The following is a 25,147-nucleotide window of genomic DNA, read 5'->3' as shown; positions in this document are numbered from 1 at the left end:
TTTTTGATTGAGTGTATGGTCTGAGTCTTTGGCCGGGGCAAATTAAGGGTACTTAATCTTTCTTTCTCCATGTCTGTCTTGTTTAGCCAATGGACCGGTGGCCAGCTGTTGTCTCGGGTGGTCTAACACTCTACAGGGACTCCCACTTGAACGAATTCTGGATTACACCATTCAGTCTGATGGCGTCTGTCTGATCAAAGCCGTAGTGTAAGTGGACCTGCAAATTCACACCATATAGAATGTACACACATGTACTCACAAATATATTATATTTTTAAAGGGTGGGTTCCCCCAAATTACAAAAGAACAACAGCAACCAAAAACATTTCCCCACTTACCTCCAGTGGTATGTAGCCATGCAGACAGATTTGGTTTTACTTGCCCAGGTTTTCAGATGCAGCGTCTATGAGATTTGTGCCACCTCAACAATACGATAGGGGTGAATGGAATTTCATTTTGACCGTTCAGAGTATTGGAAAATGATATTCGAAAAAATTCAATGGCAATGTCTCTTTTCAGAAAGTATCCCTGTCATTCTGGTTAATCCAAAAACCCAACTGTCAACAGTTTTAATGGAACAACTTTCTACTAGGAAATATTACCTTTTAAAATAACAATGTGTAACATTTCGGGGATCTATGAGCAGAAATGGAATATAATATTCATAACTATGTTTTCATTAGTGTATAATCACCTGAAACTAAGAATCATTGTGTTTTTGTTAGCTTAGAATGAGCCCTTCATATCTACATAGGGAGCGGGTCCTCTTCATGGAGTCCGTAGTAGTTCTACAGTAGCCCAGAACGGACAAACCAAACACTGGCTCTAGTGAGAGCCTTTCACGTTTTTACGTTACCCGACGGCAGGGCTGTAGCACTCGAGTCCGGTCTCGAGACCACTTTTTTGAAGTCTTGCACTTGTCTTGGACACGTGCCTCGTTGGAATCGGCATTGTCTTAGTCTCGGGCTCGGTTATTGAGAACTGGTCGAGCTGTTCCTGGATCAGTTGTACAGAATGTTGCCTGATTCTACCAACACAGTGTTTCCCTTATATACATTCAACAGCAGCAAAGTGCCACTGCTAAACACACTTGATAATTAAAATGCAATATTAAAACTGCATTACAATGCCATTAACAGATCACGTTCTATTATAGATTTAAAACAACACGTGGAAAGAGGATTTGCTCCGACCCTAACAGTGACCGGGCAAAAAAAGCCATTCTGAAAGTGGACGAGGAGAAGAAGAAAAAAGAAGCATTGCAAGAGAAGGGACAGAATGAAGAAGGATTAACAAGCGACATCACACCAACAGTGTCCACTACAGCCGTAGTGTAAGTGGTCCTGCAAATAACTTAGATGAACTACATGTTTAAGAAAATGATTTGTCAGAACAACACAACTGCATTACGATGCCATTAATAGATCACGATCTATTACAGGTTTCAAACAACACGTGGAGTGGGGATTTACTCCGACCCAAACAGTGAAGAAAAAGCCATTCTGAAAGTGGACGAGGAGAAAAAAGAAGTATTGCAAGAGAAGGGACAGAATGAAGAAGGATTAACAAGCGACATCACACCAACAGTATCCACTACAGCCGTAGCGTAAGTGGTCCTGCAAATAACTTAGATGAACTACATGTTTAAGAAAATGATTTGTCAGAACAACACAACTGCATTACGATGCCATTAACAGATCACGATCTATTACAGGTTTCAAACAACACGTGGAGTGAGGACTTCCTCCGACCCTAACAGTGACCGGGCAAAAGAAGCCATTCTGAAAGTGGACGAGGAGAAGAAGAAAGTATTGCAAGAGAAGGGACAGATTGAAGACGGATCAACAAGCGACATCACACCGGCAGTGTGCACTAAACCAAAAAAAAACACCACAGAAGAAAGGCAGACATGGAAGGAGACGCCAGAGGAAGAAGTCCAGGAGAGGGAGGAAGGGGTAAAGAAAACGTCCGTGAGGAATCACAAGACAAATCAAAGCTACCACAGTCAGCAAACTTTACTCTTTCCATTTGGACTTATCCTGCTATATTACACGAATAGTAAACAAACCTGAACCAAAAACAGGCTTCTATATATTATTGAATCTATAATTAAATTTGCAATATATAATTAAAATGTGTTGATCGTACCTTGTTGTCATTAATGTGTTTATGTCTATCAAAAGAACATAATTTGTACCTTTTCCAGCCATTTGCCAATAAAGTCTTCTTGAGCAGATTTGGTGTTTTTGTCATGATTAAATTGAACATAATGTGAATCAGAGCTGGTATGTTGTAGTATGATGACACATACAGTACCTGTTCTCAGTAGCTCTCATTGTGTTTACACACCTTGCAAAGAACAAAGGTACAGGAAGGAAACCAACATGAACATGCAGCTAAACAGAGATAACAAATATAGACACAGATGAAAAGCATAGATAAAGCTGTTGATGTACTACAAATAGGCATAAACATGACAATATATGTACATATATATGTAATATACAGAAACACACACTGTATATACTCAATTATATATGTATATTGAGTATTATCAAATTTGGAATCTCTGTTATACCATATCACAGTTCACCCATGGTGTGTGGGCGTACCATGGGTGTAACATTAAAGGTGTTAAATTTGAATTTGATTTCTATTGCCTCTACACGACTCTCAACATGGTGACGGCTGAGCCAGCGCTAACAGTACAAACGATGGCAATATTGCTGACACATCTAACAGTGTTTACCTGAGGGGGAACCGGAGTGTGGATCTTACGCTTACGCAATGGTGCTGCCGGTCGGGACGGCGTTATCAACTGTAACCACCTTATCGAGAGCAGTGCAGAGCGGCAGCCGTTAGTTAACCAGTGGGGCATGCTCACATGCGCTAACATGCATTAAAAGGCATGGGCGGGCCCGGATATGTCAACAAAGCACAGAGAAGCTCAGATTACAACATACACAGAGGGAGAGAGACTTCAGTCTCTGCTCAGGTAGACATTACTCCTCTAAATCTTTACATAGCAAATAGTTGTTTGCTGCTATATTAATGCTCTGAATATCATACAGAGAACCTTTAAACAAAGCCTGGTTGGGAAGGCCACTGTTATTAATGTGTGTGTGTGTGTGTGTGTGTGTGGTTGACTATGTAGTTATTTTGAGTTAAACCTGGTAAAAGCATTTCTGATGAGAATATATCATTTACGTATCTCAACTGATTATCTGCAAGAAATTTCCCCAGACCTTATCTATCATTTAATAATAATGTTAAAATAATTCAATGTTCCTTTCAGCTACCAAATACCAGCGGTGACTCTTAAAGTAGAGGCAGCTTGAGGCTTTCCAAGTAAGTGTAAAGGAAAGTAACAAGTATCTGTGTGTGTATGTGTACACACAGCTATTAATGTTTGTACTTTTGAGTGATGCTACTTGTTGCATTGTGGGCAGGACTGTGGTGAAGGGCCTGAACTCACTCTTTCCTCCATCTTGACGGGTTAGAGGTGTGATGACGGGGAGAGGCGGAAGGGGCTTGTTTTCTATAAGAGACAAGATCAAAACTTGACGGAGAGAAGTTTGCTTAAGTTTGTGTTGAGAGAGACTCCACTCAACAGTTGAAGGACAAAGCTAGAAGATGAGATTCAGCCTGGTGTTAGCCGCTCTTCTCTGCTTCACCACATGGATGAGCGTGGGCCATGCAAGTGAGTACCGCAAAATCAGTTAATGATTTTTGATTGAGTGTATGGTCTTAGTCTTTGGCAGTGTAACATTAAGGGTACTTAATCTTTCTTTCTCTATGTCTGTCTTGTTTAGCCAATGGACCGGTGTCCAGCTGTTGTCTCGCGAGGTCCGACACCATGGTCCAATTTAAGCGAATTCTGAGTTACACCATTCAGACTCGTGACATGTGTAGAATCACAGCCGTAGTGTAAGTGGACCTGCAAATTCACACCATATAGAATGTACACACATGTACTCACAAATATATTATATTTTTAAAGGGTGGGTTCCCCAAAATTACAAAAGAACAACAACAACCAAAAACATTTCCTCACTTACCTCCAGTGGTATGTAGCCATGCAGACAGATTTATTTTACTTGCCCAGGTTTTCAGATGCAGTATCTATGAGATTTGTGCCACCTCAACAATACGATAGGGGTGAATGGAATTTCATTTTGACCGTTCAGAGTATTGGAAAATGATATTCGAAAAAATTCAATGGCAATGTCTCTTTTCAGAAAGTATCCCTGTCATTCTGGTTAATCCAAAAACCCAACTGTCAACAGTTTTAATGGAACAACTTTCTGCTAGGAAATAGTACCTTTAAAGGAACAATGTGTAACATTTCGGGGATCTATGAGCAGAAATGGAATATAATATTCATAACTATGTTTTCATTAGTGTATAATCACCTGAAACTAAGAATCATTGTGTTTTTGTTAGCTTAGAATGAGCCCTTCATATCTACATAGGGAGCGGGTCCTCTTCATGGAGTCCGTAGTAGTTCTACAGTAGCCCAGAACGGACAAACCAAACACTGGCTCTAGTGAGAGCCTTTCACGTTTTTACGTTACCCGAAGGCGGGGCTGTAGCACTCGAGTCTGGTCTCGAGACCACTTTTTTGAAGTCTTGCACTTGTCTTGGACACGTGCCTCGTTGGAATCAGCATTGTCTTAGTCTCGGGCTCGGCTATTGAGAACTGGTCAAGTTGTTCCTGGATCAGTTGTACAGAACGTTGCCTGATTCTACCAACACAGTGGCTGTATTCGAAACCGCATACTGCATACTACTGAGGGGCGCAGTATGCAGTATACAGTATACAGTACATACTGCATACTGCGTTCCTGAGTAGTATGCAGTATGTGACAGTTAAAGTGATGTATTTAGCAGTATGCTAGACAAGGCTTAATTAGCATTTAAACCAACTCTTAAAGCACAGGACAAAAAAACAAACTTGTACCACTATAACAATATTATCAAGAAATACAACTTTGATTTTGTTGTTTATGTTATGCTTGTTTACTTTATAAGATACTGCAGGTTTAAACTATTTATTCTAACAGCTCATAATGAAGTCCGACAAACAGGATCATCAACGAGGAGAGATGGGAAATATAAAATATTGATCCACAACATTTACTAGTTACTCAAACTGCTTTTTCAGTTACAGCAAAAAAAAAAGTGGACTGAGCTCCCTCCAGATATTAGAGAAATGCTAAAAAAGTGTCATGTTGTCTCAGCAGGAATCTCTCTGTCCCCTCAGAGGCTGCTCTTTCCCTCTCGTCTTCCCTCGCCACTCTGCTGCTCTGTAGCCGCTCTGTGAGCGTCACTGGCCGGCTCTCCAGCGAGCTACGCCCGCAGGCAATTGTGGAGCTTTTTAACTCGAAAAAAGGCAGATAAACACAGGTTCCTGTTAATTTATAATGGATATCTGTGTTGTGATATTTAAACAAACTATCCGCCAACAAGGAAATAAAAGCTTCTTGTCTACGAGACCGGAGTGAGCTCCAGCAGCTCATAGCGATCTCTGAGCGTGACTACCCGGCTTGCTGGCAGCGACCCGGGCAGGCACTAGCTGGCTGTCACGATATTTTGTGGAGCTTCTAAACTCCGACAACGGTGGAACAAATGTTCGATTCGCCATCTAACTTCGTAAAACTGCCGATATTAATAATCTACACAGTTCATTTCTCGCCTCAAAAACTTTCAGAAGCGAATTTAGTGTTGAAAAAGCTACCAAAAACGTAAAAAACAAGCAGCTTTTGGCTGCTGTTTTTGTACCCGTAGCCTGTACTGTTCCAGCGCTTTGCATTGTGGGATACAGTAGGCGAGATAGACTGGTCTGATGCATACTGGAGAATTTTTCCAAATCAGTACGTCATCCGGGTATTTTTGGCATACTGGAGATTTTGCTTTTGTTCGCATACTGCATACTACATACTACATTTTGGCCAAATCAGTACGTACTACTAGTATAGTATGCGGTTTCGAATACAGCCAATGTTTCCCTTATATACATTCAACAGCAGCAAAGTGCCACTGCTAAACGCACTTGATAATTAAAAGCAATATTAAAACTGCATTACTATGCCATTAACATATCACGTTCAACGGATCAACGATCAATTGCATTTGCAGGTTTCTGACAAAGCTTGGAAAGAGGATTTGCTCCAACCCTAACAGTGACTGGGCAAAGAGAACCATTCTGAAAGTGGATGAGGAGAAGAAGAAAGAGAAAGCATTGCAAGAGCAGGGACAGAATGAAGAAGGATTAACAAGCGACATCACACCAACAGTGTCCACTACAGCTGTAGTGTAAGTGGTCCTGCAAATAACTTAGATGAACTACATGTTTAAGAAAATGATTTGTCAGAACAACACAACTGCATTACAATGCCATTAACAGATCACGATCTATTACAGGTTTCAAACAAAACCTGGAGTGGGGATTTACTCCGACCCTAACAGTGAAGAAAAAGCCGTTCTGAAAGTGGACGAGGAGAAAGAGAAAGCATTGCAAGAGAAGGGACAGAATGAAGAAGGATTAACAAGCGACATCACACTAACAGTATCCACTACAGCCGTAGCGTAAGTGGTCCTGCAAATAACTTTGATGAACTACATGTTTAAGAAAATGATTTGTCAGAACAACAACACTGCATTACAATAATATTAACAGATCACAATCTATTACAGGTTTCAAACAAAACCTGGAGTGGGGATTTACTCCGACCCTAACAGTGAAGAAAAAGACATTCTGAAAGTGGACGAGGAGAAAAAAGAAGCATTGCAAGAGAAGGGACAGAATGAAGACGGATTAACAAGCAACATCACACCAACAGTGTCCACTACAGCCGTAATGTAAATTGTCCTGCAAATAACTTTGATGAACTACATGTTTAAGAAAATGATTTGTCAGAACAACAAAACTGCATTACAATGCCATTAACAGATCACGATCTATTACAGGTTTCAAACAAAACCTGGAGTGAGGATTTACTCCGACCCTAACAGTGAAGAAAAAGCCGTTCTGAAAGTGGACGAGGAGAAAAAAGAAGTATTGCAAGAGAAGGGATGGAATGAAGACGGATCAACAAGCGACATCACACCAACAGTGTCCACTACAGCCGTAGCGTAAGTGGTCCTGCAAATAACTTAGATGAACTACATGTTTAAGAAAATGATTTGTCAGAACAACAAAACTGCATTACAATGCCATTAACAGATCACAATCTATTACAGGTTTCAAACAACACGTGGAGTGAGGATTTACTCCGACCCTAACAGTGAAGAAAAAGCCATTCTGAAAGTGGACGAGGAGAAAAAAGAAGTATTACAAGAGAAGGGACAGAATGAAGAAGAATCAACAAGCGACATCACGCCGGCAGTGTGCACTAAACCAAAAAAAACACCACAGAAGAAAGGCAGATTTGGGACCCACAGTAATGTTAGAGATAGTGATGGACACTGGACACCCCCCATTCTCATTCTCATGTATATATATATTGTTTTATTCTCATTCTCAGGTATATGTTATGTATTGTTTTATTTGTAATCTGATATGTGTATGTGCACTAGCAACTAATATTCTGGTAGGATTATCTGTGGTTATAAAGAGTAAAAGTCACACAGGCACTTCGGGCAGCTAAGGGGTCCTTGGGTGAGATGCAGGAGCGCGTATGCGTCATTCAGCAGACGTATCGGCAGTATGTAGCCGCGCAATGCTAATGTGCTGTGTTTCTGTGTTTCCAGGTGAGCTAAAGTAGTTAAAGGGATTATTTGTAACTTTGTACGCGCATAAATGTAGCGGGTCGGCACACATGTGCGCTCCCATATGCGCGTTCGCATGTAGCCGCTGTACCCTCCTCCTCTGCCTGCTCGCCTTCACTCAGACAGCTCAGCTCGCTCCACCTCTAGACGTGAACGCGCGCTCACTACACACCTCAGAAGAGTTAGTTTAGCTCTGAGAATATCTAGTGAATGCACAGGGGACGTTTGTGCAGAAATAACTGCTGCAGCTCCTCCAGACCAACAGAGGTTTCCCGTGTCTTGTGAAGTGACGGTGCTCTTCAGAGAGTTACGCTGTCTTCTCGTTACCGACCGGGTGCCGGTGTCTCCTCTGCTCTCTCCAGCTGCGGGCGGAGAGAGCAGAGGAGACACGCTGCAGAGCCCCACTGCTTCAGCCTGCACTTAGGCAGGAAAAGCCAAGACTAGGATCAGATCTAAATCATGTTCATGGAGAGACCTTCGTCTGGTCAGCTAACATTACTGCCAAGCAGCTGAAATATGGAGTGATATTGTGGTTTTAGCTGACGTGTGTCGCCTCACTGTTTTGAGTGATGCTCGTTCAGGTATATTGAGAGCAAGCAAGCGCGAGCCCGACACTGACTTTCGTTGATTTCACGGCCACAGGTGTCGCTGTTAAGAAGCATTTCTGAAAGTTACAAATAGTCCCTTTAAAAGATGTATAAAAATAGCGACACAGATGTATAAAGAATGTGTATGAATAAGGGACCAGCGGTAATGCAAACATGAGGTTTATACTGGAGTGTTGCAAGCTGTGAGAAGTATGTTGTGTGTAATAGTGTTAGCCGTTTGCTAATGAGGACATTTATAGTGTAACCAACAGGGGCCTGCTAGGATGTGAGTTGTGAGTGTGCAGAACGTGGTCAGTGTGAATGTGTTTTGAAGATTATACAGGAAACAGACATGTTGTGTTTATTGTGTGTTCATAGCGAATGTGAATGTTTATAGTATGCGTCATTCAGCAGACGTATCGGCAGTATGTAGCCGCGCAATGCTAATGTGCTGTGTTTCTGTGTTTCCAGAGAAGAAGTAAAGATTTATTTTAAACTCATGCACGCCTGGAAGTCACTTTGTGTCCAAGTGTGCAACACAGACATGGAAGGAGACGCCAGAGGAAGAAGTCCAGGAGAGGGAGGAAGGGGTAAAGAAAACGTCCGTGAGGAATCACAAGACAAATCAAAGCTACCACAGTCAGCAAACTTTACTCTTTCCATTTGGACTTATCCTGCTATATTACACGAATAGTAAACAAACCTGAACCAAAAACAGGCTTCTATATATTATTGAATCTATAATTAAATTTGCAATATATAATTAAAATGTGTTGATCGTACCTTGTTGTCATTAATGTGTTTATGTCTATCAAAAGAACATAATTTGTACCTTTTCCTGCCATTTGCCAATAAAGTCTTCTTGAGCAGATTTGGTGTTTTTGTCATTAATAAATAGAAAATAATGTGAATCAGAGCTGGTATGTTGTAGTATAATGACGCATACAGTACCTGTTCTCAGTAGCTCTCATTGTGTTTACACACAGTGCAAAGAACAAAGGTACAGGAAGGAAACCAACATGCAACATGCAGCTGTTACGAATAAACTGTTACTGTTAAAGATGCTAAATTCAGCTAGCAGCGCTAACAGTACAAACAATGGCAACAGTGCTAACCGAGCTTCAAGTGTTAACCTGAGAGGGAACCAAAGGGTAGGCGCTATGCTTCCGCGATGGCGCTGCCGGTCGGGACGGCATTATCAACTGTAACCACCATACAGAGAGCAATGCAGAGCAGCAGCCGTTAGCTAGCCAGGGGTGCACGCTCACATGCGCTAACATGCACTTAAAGGCATGCAAGGGCCCAGATATGTCAACAAAGCACAGAGAAGCTCAGATTACAACACACACAGAGAGGGAGAGCGACTTCAGTCTCTGCTCAGGTAGACATTACTTCTCTATATCTTTACATAGCAAATAGTTGATGGCTGCTATATTAATGCTCTGAATATCGTAGAGAACCTTTAAACAAAGCTTGGTTGGGAAGGCCACTGTTATTGATGTGTGTGTGTGTGTGTGTGTGTGTGTGTGTGTGTGTGGTTGACTATGTAGTTATTTTGAGTTAAACCTGGTAAAAGCATTTCTGATGAGAATATATCATTTACGTATCTCAACTGATTATCTGCAAGAAATTTCCCCAGACCTTATCTGACATTTAATAATAATGTTAAAATAATTCAATGTTCCTTTCAGCTACCAAACCTTTCATATCAGCGGTGACTGTTAAAGTAGAGGCAGCTTGTGGCTTTCAGAATGAGTGTAAAGGAAAGTAACGAGTATCTGTGTGTGTATGTGTACACACAGCCATTAATGTTTGTACTTTTGAGTGATGCTACTCGTTGCATTGTGGGCAGGATTGTGGTGAAGGGCCTGAACTCACTCTTTCCTCTATGGTGACGAGTCAGGGGTGTGATGACGGGGGAGAGGCGGAAGGGGCTTGTGTTTTATATGATTCAGATTGTATAAGTTTGTGTTGAGAGAGACTCCACTCAACAGTTGAAAGATAAAGCCAGAAGATGAGACTCAGCCTGGTGTTAGCCGCTCTTCTCTGCTTCACCACATGGATGAGCGTGGTTCATGCAAGTGAGTACCGCAAAAATTGTTGTTATATGTTATATAACTGCTAAATGTTATATGGTCTGAGTGTTTGGCAGTGTAACATTAAGGGTACTTAATCTTTCTTTCTCCATGTCTGTCTTGTTTAGCCAATGCCCCGGTGTCCAGCTGTTGTCTCCGCTGGTCTAACACTCTAAAACGAGTCCGACTTGAACGAATTCTGGATTACACCATTCAGTCTGACGGCACCTGTCCAATCACAGCCATAGTGTAAGTTGTCCTGCAAATAACTTAGATGAACTACATGTTTAAGAAAATGATTTGTCAGAACAACAAAACTGCATTACAATGCCATTAACAGACCACGATCTATTACAGGTTTCAAACAAAACGTGGACGAAGTATTTGCTCCGACCCTAACAGTGACCGCACAAAAGTGGCCATTCTGAAAGTGGACGAGGAGAAAAAAGAAGCATTGCAAGAGAAGGGACAGAATGAAGAAGGATTAACAAGCGACATCACACCAACAGTGTCCACTACATCAAAGAAAACACCACAGAGGAAAGGCAGACATGGAAGGAGACGCCAGGGGAAGAAGTCCAGGAGAGGGAGGAAGGGGCAGAGAAAACATCTGTGAGGAATCACAAGACAAATCAAAGCTACCACAGTCAGCAAACTTTACTCTTTCCAATTGGACTTGTCCTGCTATATTGCACGAATAGTAAACAAACCTGAAATAAAAACAGGCTTCTATATATTATTGAATCTATAATTAAATATGCAATATATACATAAAATATGTTAATCACACCTTGTTGTCATAAATGTGTTTATGTGTATCAAAAGAACATCATTTATACCCTTTTCCTGCCATTTGCCAATAAATTCTTCTTGAGCAGATTTGGTGTTTTTGTCATGATTAAATAGAAAATAATGTGAATCAGAACTGGTATGTTGTAGTATCACGCGCATACAGTACCTGTTCTCAGTAGCTCTCATTGTGATTACACACAGTGCAAAGAACAAAGGTACAGGAAGGAAACCAACATGAACATGCAGCTAAACAGAGATAACAAATATAGACACGGATGAAAAGCATAGATAAAGCTGTTGATGTACTACAAATAGGCATAAACATGACAATATATATACATATATATGTAATATACAGAAACACACACTGTATATATACACTGTATGTACTCAATTATATATGTATATTGAGTATTATCAAATTGAGAATCTCTGTTATACCCACATATCACAGTTCACCAATGGTGTGTGGGCGTACCATGGGTGTAACATTAAAGGTGCTAAATTTGACTTTCAGAGCATATCTATTGCCTCTACACGGCTCTCAACATGGTGACGGCTGAGCCAGCGGCTAACAGGTGCTAACAGTACAAACGATGTCAATAGTGCTGACACATCTAACAGTGTTTACCTGAGGGGGAACGGGACTGTGGATCCTACGCTTATGCAATGGTGCTGCCGGTCGGGACGGCGTTATCAACTGTAACCACCATACCGAGAGCAGTGCAGAGCGGCAGCCGTTAGCTAGCCAGTGGTGCACGCTCACATGCGCTAACATGCACTAAAAGGCATGGGCCGGCCTGGATATGTCAACAAAACAGAGAGAAGCTCAGATTACAACACACACACAGAGGGAGAGAGACTTCAGTCTCTGCTCAGGTAGACATTACTCCTCTAAATCTTTACATAGCAAATAGTTGTTTGCTGCTATATTAATGCTCTGAATATCATACAGAGAACCTTTAAACAAAGCCTGGTTGGGAAGGCCACTGTTATTGATGTGTGTGTGTGTGTGTGTGTGTGTGTGTGTGTGTGTGTGTGTGCGTGTGCGTGTGTGTGTGTGTGTGTGGTTGACTATGTAGTTATTTTGAGTTAAACCTGGTATAAGTATTTCTGATAAGAATATATCATTTACGTTTCTAAACAGATTATGCACAAGAAATTTCCCCAGACCTTATCTGACATTTAATAATAATGTTAAAATAATTCCATGTTCCTTTCAGCTACCAAATACCAGCGGTGACTCTTAAAGTAGAGGCAGCTTGAGGTTTTCCGAGTAAGTGTAAAGGAAAGTAACAAGTATCTGTGTGTGTATGTGTACACACAGCTATTAATTTTTTTCTACTTTTGAGTGATGCTACAGTAATGTACTCGTTGCATTGAGGGCAGGTTTGTGGTGAAGGGTCTGAGCTCACTCTTTCCTCCATGCTTAGAGGTGTGATGAAGGGTGGAGAGGCGGAAGGGGCTTGTGTTTTATATGATTCAGATCATATAAGTTTGTGTTGAGAGAGACTCCACTCAACAGTTGAAAGACAAAGCCAGAAGATGAGACTCGGCCTGGTGTTAGCCGCTCTTCTCTGCTTCGCCACATGGATGAGCGTGGGCCATGCAAGTGAGTACCGCAAAAAACAGTTATATGGTCTGAGTGTTTGGCAGTGTAACATTAAGGGTACTTAATCTTTCTTTCTCCATGTCTGTCTTGTTTAGCCAATGGACCGGTGGCCAGCTGTTGTCTCCGGTGGTCGAACACTCTAAAAAAAGTCCCACTTGAACGAATTCTGGATTACACCATTCAGTCTGACGGCGTCTGTCCGATCACAGCCGTAGTGTAAGTGGTCCTGCAAATAACTTAGATGAACTACATGTTTAAGAAAATGATTTGTCAGAACAATAAAACAGCATTACAATGCCATTAACGGAACAACGATCAATTGCATTTGCAGGTTTCTGACAAAGCTTGGAAAGAGGATTTGCTCCGACCCTAACAGTGACCGGGCAAAAAAAGTAATTCTGAAAGTGGACGAGGAGAAAAAAGAAGCATTGCAAGAGAAGGGACAGAATGAAGAAGGATTAACAAGCGACATCACACCACCAGAGTCCACTACAGCCGTAGTGTAAGTTGTACTGCAAATAACTTAGATGAACTACATGTTTAAGAAAATGATTTGTCAGAACAACAAAACTGCATTACAATGCCATTAACAGATCACGATCTATTACAGGTTTCAAACAACACCTGGAGTGAGGACTTACTCCGACCCTAACAGTGAAGAAAAAGCCATTCTGAAAGTGGACGAGGAGAAAGAGAAAGCATTGCAAGAGAAAGGACAGAATGAAGAAGGATTAACAAGCGACATCACACCAACAGTGTCCACTACAGCCGTAATGTAAGTTGTCCTGTAAATAACTTAGATGAACTACATGTTTAAGAAAATGATTTGTCAGAACAACACAACTGCATTACAATGCCATTAACAGATCACGATCTATTACAGGTTTCAAACAACACCTGGAGTGAGGATTTACTCCGACCCTAACAGTGAAGAAAAAGCCATTCTGAAAGTGGACGAGGAGAAAAAAGAAGTATTGCAAGAGAAGGGATGGAATGAAGAAGGATTAACAAGCGACATCACACCAACAGTGTCCACTACAGCCGTAGCGTAAGTGGTCCTGCAAATAACTTAGATGAACTACATGTTTAAGAAAATGATTTGTCAGAAGAACAAAATTGCATTACTATGCCATTAACAGATCACAATCAATTACAGGTTTCAAACAACACGTGGAGTGGGGATTCGCTCCGACCCTAACAGTGACCGGGCAAAAGAAGCCATTCTGAAAGTGGACGAGGAGAAAAAAGAAGCATTGCAAGAGAAGGGACAGAATGAAGAAGGATTAACAAGCGACATCACACCAACGGTGTCCACTACAGCCGTAATGTAAGTTGTCCTGCAAATAACTTAGATGAACTACATGTTTAAGAAAATGATTTGTCAGAACAACAACACTGCATTACAATAATATTAACAGATCACAATCTATTACAGGTTTCAAACAACACGTGGAGTGAGGATTTACTCCGACCCTAACAGTGACTGGGCAGAAAAAGCTATTCTGAAAGTGGACGAGGAGAAAAAAGAAGGATTGCAAGAGAAGGGACAGAATGAAGACGGATTAACAAGCGACATCACACCAACAGTGTCCACTACAGCCGTAATGTAAGTTGTCCTGCAAATAACTTTGATGAACTACATGTTTAAGAAAATGATTTGTCAGAACAACAAAACTGCATTACGATGCCATTAACAGACCACGATCTATTACAGGTTTCAAACAAAACCTGGAGTGAGGATTTACTCCGACCCTAACAGTGAAGAAAAAGCCATTCTGAAAGTGGACGAGGAGAAAAAAGGAGCATTGCAAGAGAAGGGACAGAATGAAGAAGGATTAACAAGCGACATCACACCAACAGTGTCCACTACATCAAAGAAAACACCACAGAAGAAAGGCAGACATGGAAGGAGACGCCAGAGGAAGAAGTCCAGGAGATGGAAGAAGGCGCAGAGAAAACGTCCGTGAGGAATCACAAGACAAATCAAAGCTACCACAGTCAGCAAACTTTACTCTTTCCAATTGAACTTATCCTGCTATATTGCACGAATAGTAAACAAACCTGAACCAAAAATAGGCTTCTATATATTATTGTATCTATAATTAAAAATGCAATATATAATTAAAATGTGTTGATCGTACCTTGTTGTCATAAATGTGTTTATGTCTATCAAAAGAACATAATTTGTACCTTTTCCAGCCATTTGCCAATAAAGTCTTCTTGAGCAGATTTGGTGTTTTTGTCATAAATAAATTGAACATAATGTGAATCAGAGCTGGTATGTTGTAGTATGGTGACACATACAGTACCTGTTCTCAGTAGCTCTCATTGTGATTACACACAGTGCAAAGAACAAAGGTACAGGAAGGAAACCAACATGAACATGCAGCTAAACAGAGATAACAAATATAGACACGGATGAAAAGCATAGATAAAGCTGTTGATGTACTACAATTAGGCATAAACATGACAATATATGTACATATATATGTAATATACAGAAACACACACTGTATGTACTCAATTATATATGTATATTGAGTATTATCAAATTGAGAATCTCTGTTATACCATATCACAGTTCACCCATGGTGTGTGGGCGTACCATGGGTGTAACATTAAAGGTGTTAAATTTGAATTTCATATCTATTGCCTCTACACGGCTCTCAACATGGTGACGGCTGAGCCAGCGGCTAACAGTACAAACGATGGCAATATTGCTGACACATCTAACAGTGTTTACCTGAGGGGGAACGGGAGTGTGGATCCTACGCTTACGCAATGGTGCTGCCGGTCGGGACGGCGTTATCAACTGTAACCACCATACCGAGAGCAGTGCAAAGCGGCAGCCGTTAGCTGGCCAGTGGGGCACGCTCACATGCACTAACATGCACTAAAAGGCATGGGCGGGCCCGGATATGTCAACAAAACAGAGAGAAGCTCAGATTACAACACACACACAGAGGGAGAGAGACTTCAGTCTCTGCTCAGGTAGACATTACTCCTCTAAATCTTTACATAGCAAATAGTTGTTTGCTGCTATATTAATGCTCTGAATATCGTAGAGAACCTTTAAACAAAGCCTGGTTGGGAAGGCCACTCTTATTGATGTGTGTGTGGTTGACTATGTAGTTATTTTGAGTTAAACCTGGTATAAGCATTTCTAATAAGAATATATCATTTACATATCTTAACTGATTATCCGCAAGAAATTTCCCCAGACCTTATCTGACATTTAATAATAATGTTAAAATAATTCCACGTTCCTTTCAGCTACCAAATACCAGCGGTGACTCTTAAAGTAGAGGCAGCTTGAGGCTTTCCGAGTAAGTGTAAAGGAAAGTAACAAGTATCTGTGTGTGTATGTGTACACAGCTATTAATGTTTGTACCTTTGAGTGATGCTACTTGTTGCATTGTGGGCAGGACTGTGGTGAAGGGCCTGAACTCACTATTTCCTCCATCGTGACGGGTTAGAGGTGTGATGACGGGGGGGAGAGACGGAAGGGGCTTGTGTTTTATAAGAGCCAAGATCAAAACTTGACTGATCAGAAAGACAGAGAGACGTTTGCTTAAGTTTGTGTTGAGAGAGACTCCACTCAACAGTTGAAAGACAAAGCCAGAAAATGAGACTCAGCCTGGTGTTAGCCGCTCTTCTCTGCTTCACCACATGGATGAGCGTGGGCCATGCAAGTGAGTACTGCAAAATCAGTTAACGATTTTTGATTGAGTGTATGGTCTTAGTCTTTGGCAGTGTAACATTAAGGGTACTTAATCTTTCTTTCTCTATGTCTGTCTTGTTTAGCCAATGGACCGGTGTCCAGCTGTTGTCCCGGGAGGTCCGACACCAAGGTCCCATTTAAACAAATTCTGAGTTACACCAATCAGACTGATGGCGTCTGTCAAATCACAGCCGTAGTGTAAGTAGTCCTGCAAATTCACACGACATACTGTATAAGCCATATCTCAACTTATAACAAATATCCACATGTACTCTGACAACAAGGAATGAGACCAAAATCTCTTACAGTATTGTCACACTTTTAATGCTCAGAGCATTGGTACTCAGGAGGACAAGGGTTAGGTTGAAATGTGCTCCCCGATGGGAAGCTGTTCTCTCTCTTTATACCTTGGCTTGGTCATCCCCCTCTGGTTGCAGCATGATCCAACACAAGGGAAGTTAACATGATTGCATTGTGTCTGATCAGAGGGATTTAACTTGCAACTCCCAATTAAATTATATTTTTAAAAGGTGGATTCACCCAAATGACAAATGCAACGACCAAAATCCCTCACTTACCTCTATTGGTATGTAGCCATGCAGACACAGTATCAGTTTGTGACAGCAACATCACTTTTCAGAAAGTGTCCTTGTTTTTCTGAATAACCCAAAAGTCTGTCAACAGTTTTTGTTGAAACAACTGTGGATCATTCAGAGTAACAGGAACCCTTTCTGCAAAGAGATGCTGCTGTTGACTTTTTTTAAATACCAATTTTCAATGCATTCAGCTTGAATATTTCAAAACCTGAACAAACTATCTGCATGGCTATAGATTCCACAAGAGGTAAGTGAGAAAACACGTTTTTGTTCTAACCTTGAAGAAGATGTGAAGAAAATGATTTGTCAGAACTTAATTAAAAACAATATTAAAACAGCATTACGATGCCATTAACGGATCACCATCAATTGCATTTGCAGGTTTCTGACAAAGCTTGGAAAGAGGATTTGCTCCGACCCTAACAGTGACTGGGCAAAGAGAACCATTCTGAAGCTGGATGAGGAGAAGAAGAAAGAGAAAGCATTGCAAGAGAAGGGACAGACTGAAGAAGGATTAACAAGCGACATCACACCAACAGTGTCCACTACAGCTGTAATGTAAGTTGTCCTGCAAATAACTTAGATGAACTACATGTTTAAGAAAATGATTTGTCAGAACAACACAACTGCATTACGATGCCATTAACAGACCACGATCTATTACAGGTTTCAAACAAAACCTGGAGTGAGGATTTACTCTGACCCTAACAGTGAAGAAAAAGCCATTCTGAAAGTGGACGAGGAGAAAGAGAAAGCATTGCAAGAGAAAGGACAGAATGAAGAAGGATTAACAAGCAACATCACACCAACAGTGTCCACTACAGCCGTAATGTAAGTTGTCCTGCAAATAACTTAGATGAACTACATGTTTAAGAAAATTATTTGTCAGAACAACAAAACTGCATTACGATGCCATTAATAGATCACGATCAATTACAGGTTTCAAACAAAACGTGGAGTGGGGATTTCCTCCGACCCTAACAGTGACCGGGCAGAAAAAGATATTCTGAAAGTGGACGAGGAGAAAAAAGAAGCATTGCAAGAGCAGGGACAGAATGAAGACGGATTAACAAGCGACATCACACCAACAGTGTCCACCACATCAAAAACAACACCACAGAGGAAAGGCAGACATCGAAGGAGACGCCAGAAGAACAAGTCCAGGAGATGGAAGAAGGCGCAGAGAAAACGTCCGTGAGGAATCACAAGACAATTCATCACAGTCAGCAAACTTTACTCTTTCCATTTGGACTTGTCCTGCTATATTGCACGAATAGTAAACAAACCTGAACCAAAAACAGACTTCTATATATTATTGAATCTATAATTAAATATGCAATATATACTTAAAATGCGTTGATCATACCTTGTTGTCATAAATGTGTTTAAGTGTATCAAAAGAACATCATTTGTACCTTTTCAAGCCATTTGCCAATAAAGTCTTCTTGAGCAGATTTGGTGTTTTTGTCATGATTAAATATTAAATAATGTGTACCAGAGCTGGTATGTTGTAGTATAATGACACATACAGTACCTGTTCTCAGTAGCTCTCATTGTGTTTACACACAGTGCAAAGAAAAAAGGTACAGGAAGGAAACCAACATGAACATGCAGCTAAACAGAGATAACAAATATAGACACGGATGAAAAGCATAGAAACAGCTGTTGATGTACTACAAATAGGTATAAACATGACAATATATGTACATATATATGTAATATACAGAAACACACACTGTATGTACTCAATTATATATGTATATTGAGTATTATCAAATTGAGAATCTCTGTTATACCATATCACAGTTCACCCATGGTGTGTGGGCGTACCATGGGTGTAACATTAAAGGTGTTAAATTTGAATTTCATATCTATTGCCTCTACACGACTCTCAACATGGTGACGGCTGAGCCAGCGGCTAACAGTACAAACGATGGCAATATTGCTGACACATCTAACAGTGTTTACCTGAGGGGGAACGGGAGTGTGGATCCTACGCTTATGCAATGGTGCTGCCGGTCGGGATGGCGTTATCAACTGTAACCACCATACCGAGAGCAGTGCAAAGCGGCAGCCGTTAGCTGGCCAGTGGGGCACGCTCACATGCACTAACATGCACTAAAAGGCATGAGCGGGCCCGGATATGTCAACAAAGCACAGAGAAGCTCAGATTACATCACACAAAGAGGGAGAGAGACTTCAGTCTCTGCTCAGGTAGACATTACTCCTCTAAATCTTTACATAGCAAATAGTTGATGGCTGCTATATTAATGCTCTGAATATCGTAGAGAACCTTTAAACAAAGCTTGGTTGGGAAGGCCACTCTTATTGATGTGTGTGTGTGTGTGTGTGTGTGTGTGTGTGTGTGTGTGTGTGTGTGTGTGCGTGTGTGTGTGTGTGTGTGGTTGACTATGTAGTTATTTTGAGTTAAACCTGGTATAAGCATTTCTAATAAGAATATATCATTTACATATCTTAACTGATTATCCGCAAGAAATTTCCCCAGACCTTATCTGACATTTAATAATAATGTTAAAATAATTCCACGTTCCTTTCAGCCACCAAATACCAGCGGTGACTCTTAAAGTAGAGGCAGCTTGAGGCTTTCTGAGTAAGTGTAAAGGAAAGTAATGAGTATGTGTGTGTGTATGTGTACACAGCCATTAATGTTTGTGCTTTTGAGTGATGCTACTTGTTGTGGGCAGGACTGTGGTGAAGGGCCTGAACTCACTATTTCCTCCATCGTGACGGGTTAGAGGTGTGATGACGGGGGGAGAGGCGGAAGGGGCTTGTGTTTTATAAGAGCCAAGATCAAAACTTGACTGAGGAGAAAGACAGAGAGACGTTTGCTTAAGTTTGTGTTGAGAGAGACTCCACTCAACAGTTGAAAGACAAAGCCAGAAGATGAGACTCAGCCTGGTGTTAGCCGCTCTTCTCTGCTTCACCACATGGATGAGCGTGGGCCATGCAAGTGAGTACCGCAAAATCAGTTAACGATTTTTGATTGAGTGTATGGTCTTAGTCTTTGGCAGTGTAACATTAAGGGTACTTAATCTTTCTTTCTCTATGTCTGTCTTGTTTAGCCAATGGACCGGTGTCCAGCTGTTGTCTTGCGAGGTCCGACACCAAGGTCCCATTTAAACGAATTCTGAGTTACACCAATCAGACTGATGGCGTCTGTCAAATCACAGCCGTAGTGTAAGTAGTCCTGCAAATTCACACGACATACTGTATAAGCCATATCTCAACTTATAACAAATATCCACATGTACTCTGACAACAAGGAATGAGACCAAAATCTCTTACAGTATTGTCACACTTTTAATGCTCAGAGCATTGGTACTCAGGAGGACAAGGGTTAGGTTGAAATGTGCTCCCCGATGGGAAGCTGTTCTCTCTCTTTATACCTTGGCTTGGTCATCCCCCTCTGGTTGCAGCATGATCCAACACAAGGGAAGTTAACATGATTGCATTGTGTCTGATCAGAGGGATTTAACTTGCAACTCCCAATTAAATTATATTTTTAAAAGGTGGATTCACCCAAATGACAAATGAAACGACCAAAATCCCTCACTTACCTCTATTGGTATGTAGCCATGCAGACACAGTATCAGTTTGTGACAGCAACATCACTTTTCAGAAAGTGTCCTTGTTTTTCTGAATAACCCAAAAGTCTGTCAACAGTTTTTGTTGAAACAACTGTGGATCATTCAGAGTAACAGGAACCCTTTCTGCAAAGAGATGCTGCTGTTGACTTTTTTTAAATACCAATTTTCAATGCATTCAGCTTGAATATTTCAAAACCTGAACAAACTATCTGCATGGCTATAGATTCCACAAGAGGTAAGTGAGAAAACACGTTTTTGTTCTAACCTTGAAGAAGATGTGAAGAAAATGATTTGTCAGAACTTTATTAAAAACAATATTAAAACAGCATTACGATGCCATTAACGGATCACCATCAATTGCATTTGCAGGTTTCTGACAAAGCTTGGAAAGAGGATTTGCTCCGACCCTAACAGTGACTGGGCAAAGAGAACCATTCTGAAGCTGGATGAGGAGAAGAAGAAAGAGAAAGCATTGCAAGAGAAGGGACAGACTGAAGAAGGATTAACAAGCGACATCACACCACCAGAGTCCACTACAGCTGTAATGTAAGTGGTCCTGCAAATAACTTAGATGAACTACATGTTTAAGAAAATGATTTGTCAGAACAACAAAACTGCATTACGATGCCATTAATAGATCACGATCTATTACAGGTTTCAAACAAAACCTGGAGTGAGGATTTACTCCGACCCTAACAGTGAAGAAAAAGCCATTCTGAAAGTGGACGAGGAGAAAGAGAAAGCATTGCAAGAGAAAGGACAGAATGAAGAAGGATTAACAAGCAACATCACACCAACAGTGTCCACTACAGCTGTAATGTAAGTTGTCCTGCAAATAACTTAGATGAACTACATGTTTAAGAAAATGATTTGTCAGAACAACAAAACTGCATTACGATGCCATTAATAGTCCACGATCAATTACAGGTTTCAAACAAAACGTGGAGTGAGGATTTCCTCCGACCCTAACAGTGACCGGGCAGAAAAAGACATTCTGAAAGTGGACGAGGAGAAAAAAGAAGCATTGCAAGAGCAGGGACAGAATGAAGACGGATTAACAAGCGACATCACACCAACAGTGTCCACCACATCAAAAACAACACCACAGAGGAAAGGCAGACATCGAAAGAGACGCCAGAAGAACAAGTCCAGGAGATGGAAGAAGGCGCAGAGAAAACGTCCGTGAGGAATCACAAGACAATTCATCACAGTCAGCAAACTTTACTCTTTCCATTTGGACTTATCCTGCTATATTGCACGAATAGTAAACAAACCTGAAACAAAAACAGGCTTCTATATATTATTGAATCTATAATTAAATATGCAATATATACTTAAAATGCGTTGATCATACCTTGTTGTCATAAATGTGTTTATGTGTATCAAAAGAACATCATTTGTACCTTTTCAAGCCATTTGCCAATAAAGTCTTCTTGAGCAGATTTGGTGTTTTTGTCATGATTAAATATTAAATAATGTGTACCAGAGCTGGTATGTTGTAGTATAATGACGTATACAGTACCTGTTCTCAGTAGCTCTCATTGTGATTACACACAGTGCAAAGAAAAAAGGTACAGGAAGGAGACCAACATGAACATGCAGCTAAACAGAGATAACAAATATAGACACGGATGGAAAGCATAGATAAAGCTGTTGATGTACTACAAATAGGCATAAACATGACAATATATGTACATATATATGTAATATACAGAAACACACACTGTATGTACTCAATTATATATGTATATTGAGTATTATCAAATTGAGAATCTCTGTTATACCATATCACAGTTCACCCATGGTGTGTGGGCGTACCATGGGTGTAACATTAAAGGTGTTAAATTTGAATTTCATATCTATTGCCTTTACACGGCTCTCAACATGGTGACGGCTGAGCCAGCGGCTAACAGTACAAACGATGGCAATATTGCTGACACATCTAACAGTGTTTACCTGAGGGGGAACCGGAGTGTGGATCTTACGCTTACGCGATGGTGCTGCCGGTCGGGACGGCGTTATCAACTGTAACCACCTTATCAAGAGCAGTGCAGAGCGGCAGCCGTTAGCTGGCCAGTGGGGCACGCTCACATGCACTAACATGCACTAAAAGGCATGGGCGGGCTCGGATATGTCAACAAAGCACAGAGAAGCTCAGATTACATCACACAAAGAGGGAGAGAGACTTCAGTCTCTGCTCAGGTAGACATTACTCCTCTAAATCTTTACATAGCAAATAGTTGATGGCTGCTATATTAATGCTCTGAATATCGTAGAGAACCTTTAAACAAAGCTTGGTTGGGAAGGCCACTGTTACTGATGTGTGTGTGTGTGTGTGTGTGTGTGTGTGTGTGGTTGACTATGTAGTTATTTTGAGTTAAACCTGGTAAAAGCATTTCTGATGAGAATATATCATTTACGTATCTTAACTGATTATCCGAAAGAAATTTCCCCAGACCTTATCTGACATTTAATAATAATGTTAAAATAATTCAATGTTCCTTTCAGCTACCAAATACCAGCGGTGACTCTTAAAGTAGAGGCAGCTTGAGGCTTCCTGAGTAAGTGTAAAGGAAAGTAGCAAGTATCTGTGTTTGTATGTGTACACACAGCCATTAATGTTTGTACCTTTGAGTGATGCTACTTGTTGCATTGTGGGCAGGACTGTGGTGAAGGACCTGAACTCACTATTTCCTCCATCGTGACGGGTTAGAGGTGTGATGATGGGGGGGAGAGGCGGAAGGGGCTTGTGTTTTATAAGAGCAAAGATCAAAACTTGACTGAGGAGAAAGACAGAGAGACGTTTGCTTAAGTTTGTGTTGAGAGAGACTCCACTCAACAGTTGAAAGACAAAGCCAGAAGATGAGACTCAGCCTGGTGTTAGCCGCTCTTCTCTGCTTCACCACATGGATGAGCGTGGGCATTGCAAGTGAGTACCGCAAAACCAGTTAACGATTTTTGATTGAGTGTATGGTCTGAGTCTTTGGCAGTGTAACATTAAGGGTACTTAATCTTTCTTTCTCTGTCTGCCTTGTTTAGCCCCTAGACCGGTGTCCAGCTGTTGTCTCGGGAGGTCCGACACCATGGTCCAATTTAAGCGAATTCTGAATTACACCATTCAGACTGATGGCGTCTGTCAAATCACAGCCGTAGTGTAAGTGGTCCTGCAAATTCACACGACATACTGTATAAGCCATATCTCAACTTATAACAAATATCCACATGTACTCTGACAACAAGGAATGAGACCAAAATCTCTTACAGTATTGTCACACTTTTAATGCTCAGAGCATTGGTACTCAGGAGGACAAGGGTTAGGTTGAAATGTGCTCCCCGATGGGAAGCTGTTCTCTCTCTTTATACCTTGGCTTGGTCATCCCCCTCTGGTTGCAGCATGATCCAACACAAGAGAAGTTAACATGATTGCATTGTGTCTGATCAGAGGGATTTAACTTGCAACTCCCAATTAAATTATATTTTTAAAGGGTGGATTCACCCAAATGACAAATGCAACGACCAAAATCCCTCACTTACCTCTATTGCTATGTAGCCATGCAGACACAGTATCAGTTTGTGACAGCAACATCACTTTTCAGAAAGTGTCCTTGTTTTTCTGAATAACCCAAAAGTCTGTCAACAGTTTTTGTTGAAACAACTGTGGATCATTCAGAGTAACAGGAACCCTTTCTGCAAAGAGATGCTGCTGTTGAGTTTTTTTAAATACCAATTTTCAATGCATTCAGCTTGAATATTTCAAAACCTGAACAAACTATCTGCATGGCTAGTTTACACTAGAGGTATAAATGAGAAAAGACATTTTTGTTCTAACCTAGCTGAAGAAGATGTGAAGAAAATTAGAAATAAATATTAAAACAGCATTACGATGCCATTAACGGATCAACGATCAATTGCATTTGCAGGTTTCTGACAAAGCTTGGAAAGAGGATTTGCTCCGACCCTAACAGTGACTGGGCAAAGAGAACCATTCTGAAGCTGGATGAGGAGAAGAAGAAAGAGAAAGCATTGCAAGAGCAGGGACAATATGAAGAAGGATCAACAAGCGACATCACACCAACAGTGTCCACTACATCAACAAGCGCACCACAGAGGAAAGGCAGAAAGGGAAGGAGACGCCGTGGGTGAAGAATCACTGGACAAATTGAAGTTACCACAGTCAGCAAACATTACTCGTCCCGCTTTATTGCATGAATAGTAAACATTACTGTCATTGTCTTGTATTACTTCCTGAATCTATAACTGAATATGCAATGTATACTTAAATATATGTTGATCGTGCCTTTTTGTCATAAATGTATTTATGTCTATCAAAAGAACATCATTTTTAACCTTTTCCAGTCATTTGCCAATAAAGTCTTCTTGAGCAGA

At 40.9% G+C, this 25,147-nt stretch overlaps 3 protein-coding genes across 5 annotated transcripts in view; all 3 read left to right on the top strand.

Annotated features, from left to right (window-relative positions):
* The window catches only part of LOC119498556 (C-C motif chemokine 2-like), a 16,673-nt gene extending 5,525 nt beyond the window's left edge, over nt 1-11,148 (top strand). The window contains exons 2-4 of the mRNA XM_037787538.1: nt 3,575-3,700; nt 10,561-10,681; nt 10,790-11,148. Of these exons, the coding sequence (XP_037643466.1) occupies nt 3,634-3,700; nt 10,561-10,681; nt 10,790-11,048 (447 nt within the window). The 5' untranslated portion in view covers nt 3,575-3,633 and the 3' untranslated portion in view covers nt 11,049-11,148. The remainder of the gene's footprint in view (nt 1-3,574; nt 3,701-10,560; nt 10,682-10,789) is intronic.
* The window catches only part of LOC119498553, a 22,375-nt gene extending 172 nt beyond the window's left edge, over nt 1-22,203 (top strand). Inside the window, exons 2-17 of the mRNA XM_037787536.1 lie at nt 87-207; nt 1,157-1,333; nt 1,442-1,606; nt 6,139-6,315; nt 6,424-6,588; nt 6,697-6,861; nt 6,970-7,134; nt 13,168-13,338; nt 13,447-13,611; nt 13,720-13,884; nt 13,993-14,163; nt 14,272-14,442; nt 14,551-14,706; nt 17,976-17,984; nt 21,416-21,580; nt 21,689-22,203. Coding sequence (XP_037643464.1) covers nt 87-207; nt 1,157-1,333; nt 1,442-1,606; nt 6,139-6,315; nt 6,424-6,588; nt 6,697-6,861; nt 6,970-7,134; nt 13,168-13,338; nt 13,447-13,611; nt 13,720-13,884; nt 13,993-14,163; nt 14,272-14,442; nt 14,551-14,706; nt 17,976-17,984; nt 21,416-21,580; nt 21,689-21,947 — 2,567 coding nt within the window. The 3' untranslated portion in view covers nt 21,948-22,203. The remainder of the gene's footprint in view (nt 1-86; nt 208-1,156; nt 1,334-1,441; nt 1,607-6,138; nt 6,316-6,423; nt 6,589-6,696; nt 6,862-6,969; nt 7,135-13,167; nt 13,339-13,446; nt 13,612-13,719; nt 13,885-13,992; nt 14,164-14,271; nt 14,443-14,550; nt 14,707-17,975; nt 17,985-21,415; nt 21,581-21,688) is intronic.
* LOC119498557 (eotaxin-like) lies at nt 10,345-25,147 on the top strand. 3 transcript variants are annotated; one of them, XM_037787542.1, is made up of 3 exons: nt 10,345-10,438; nt 23,801-23,915; nt 24,682-25,147. In XM_037787542.1, exons 1-3 carry the CDS (start codon nt 10,372-10,374, stop codon nt 24,902-24,904), a joined length of 405 nt encoding a protein of 134 aa, XP_037643470.1. In that variant the 5' UTR covers nt 10,345-10,371; the 3' UTR covers nt 24,905-25,147. The 3 variants fall into 3 exon arrangements, with proteins under 3 accessions (XP_037643470.1, XP_037643468.1, XP_037643467.1); XM_037787540.1 differs by lacking the exon at nt 10,345-10,438 and adding an exon at nt 19,970-20,124; XM_037787539.1 differs by lacking the exon at nt 10,345-10,438 and adding an exon at nt 23,549-23,690.

The sequence above is a fragment of the Sebastes umbrosus genome, chromosome 12, assembly GCF_015220745.1.
Source record: "Sebastes umbrosus isolate fSebUmb1 chromosome 12, fSebUmb1.pri, whole genome shotgun sequence".
Classification (NCBI taxonomy): domain Eukaryota; kingdom Metazoa; phylum Chordata; class Actinopteri; order Perciformes; family Sebastidae; genus Sebastes; species Sebastes umbrosus.
This window is presented reverse-complemented; position numbering and strand designations above follow the sequence as displayed.

Bases quoted from the DNA above. Each gene is read 5' to 3' on its own strand.
- LOC119498557 (XM_037787542.1), top strand. From the start codon at position 10,372: ATGAGACTCAGCCTGGTGTTAGCCGCTCTTCTCTGCTTCACCACATGG. The intron at 10,439-23,800 runs GTGAGTACCGCA...TGCCTTGTTTAG, and splicing joins GATGAGCGTGGTTCATGCAA to CCCCTAGACCGGTGTCCAGC. The intron at 23,916-24,681 runs GTAAGTGGTCCT...TTGCATTTGCAG, and splicing joins TGTCAAATCACAGCCGTAGT to GTTTCTGACAAAGCTTGGAA.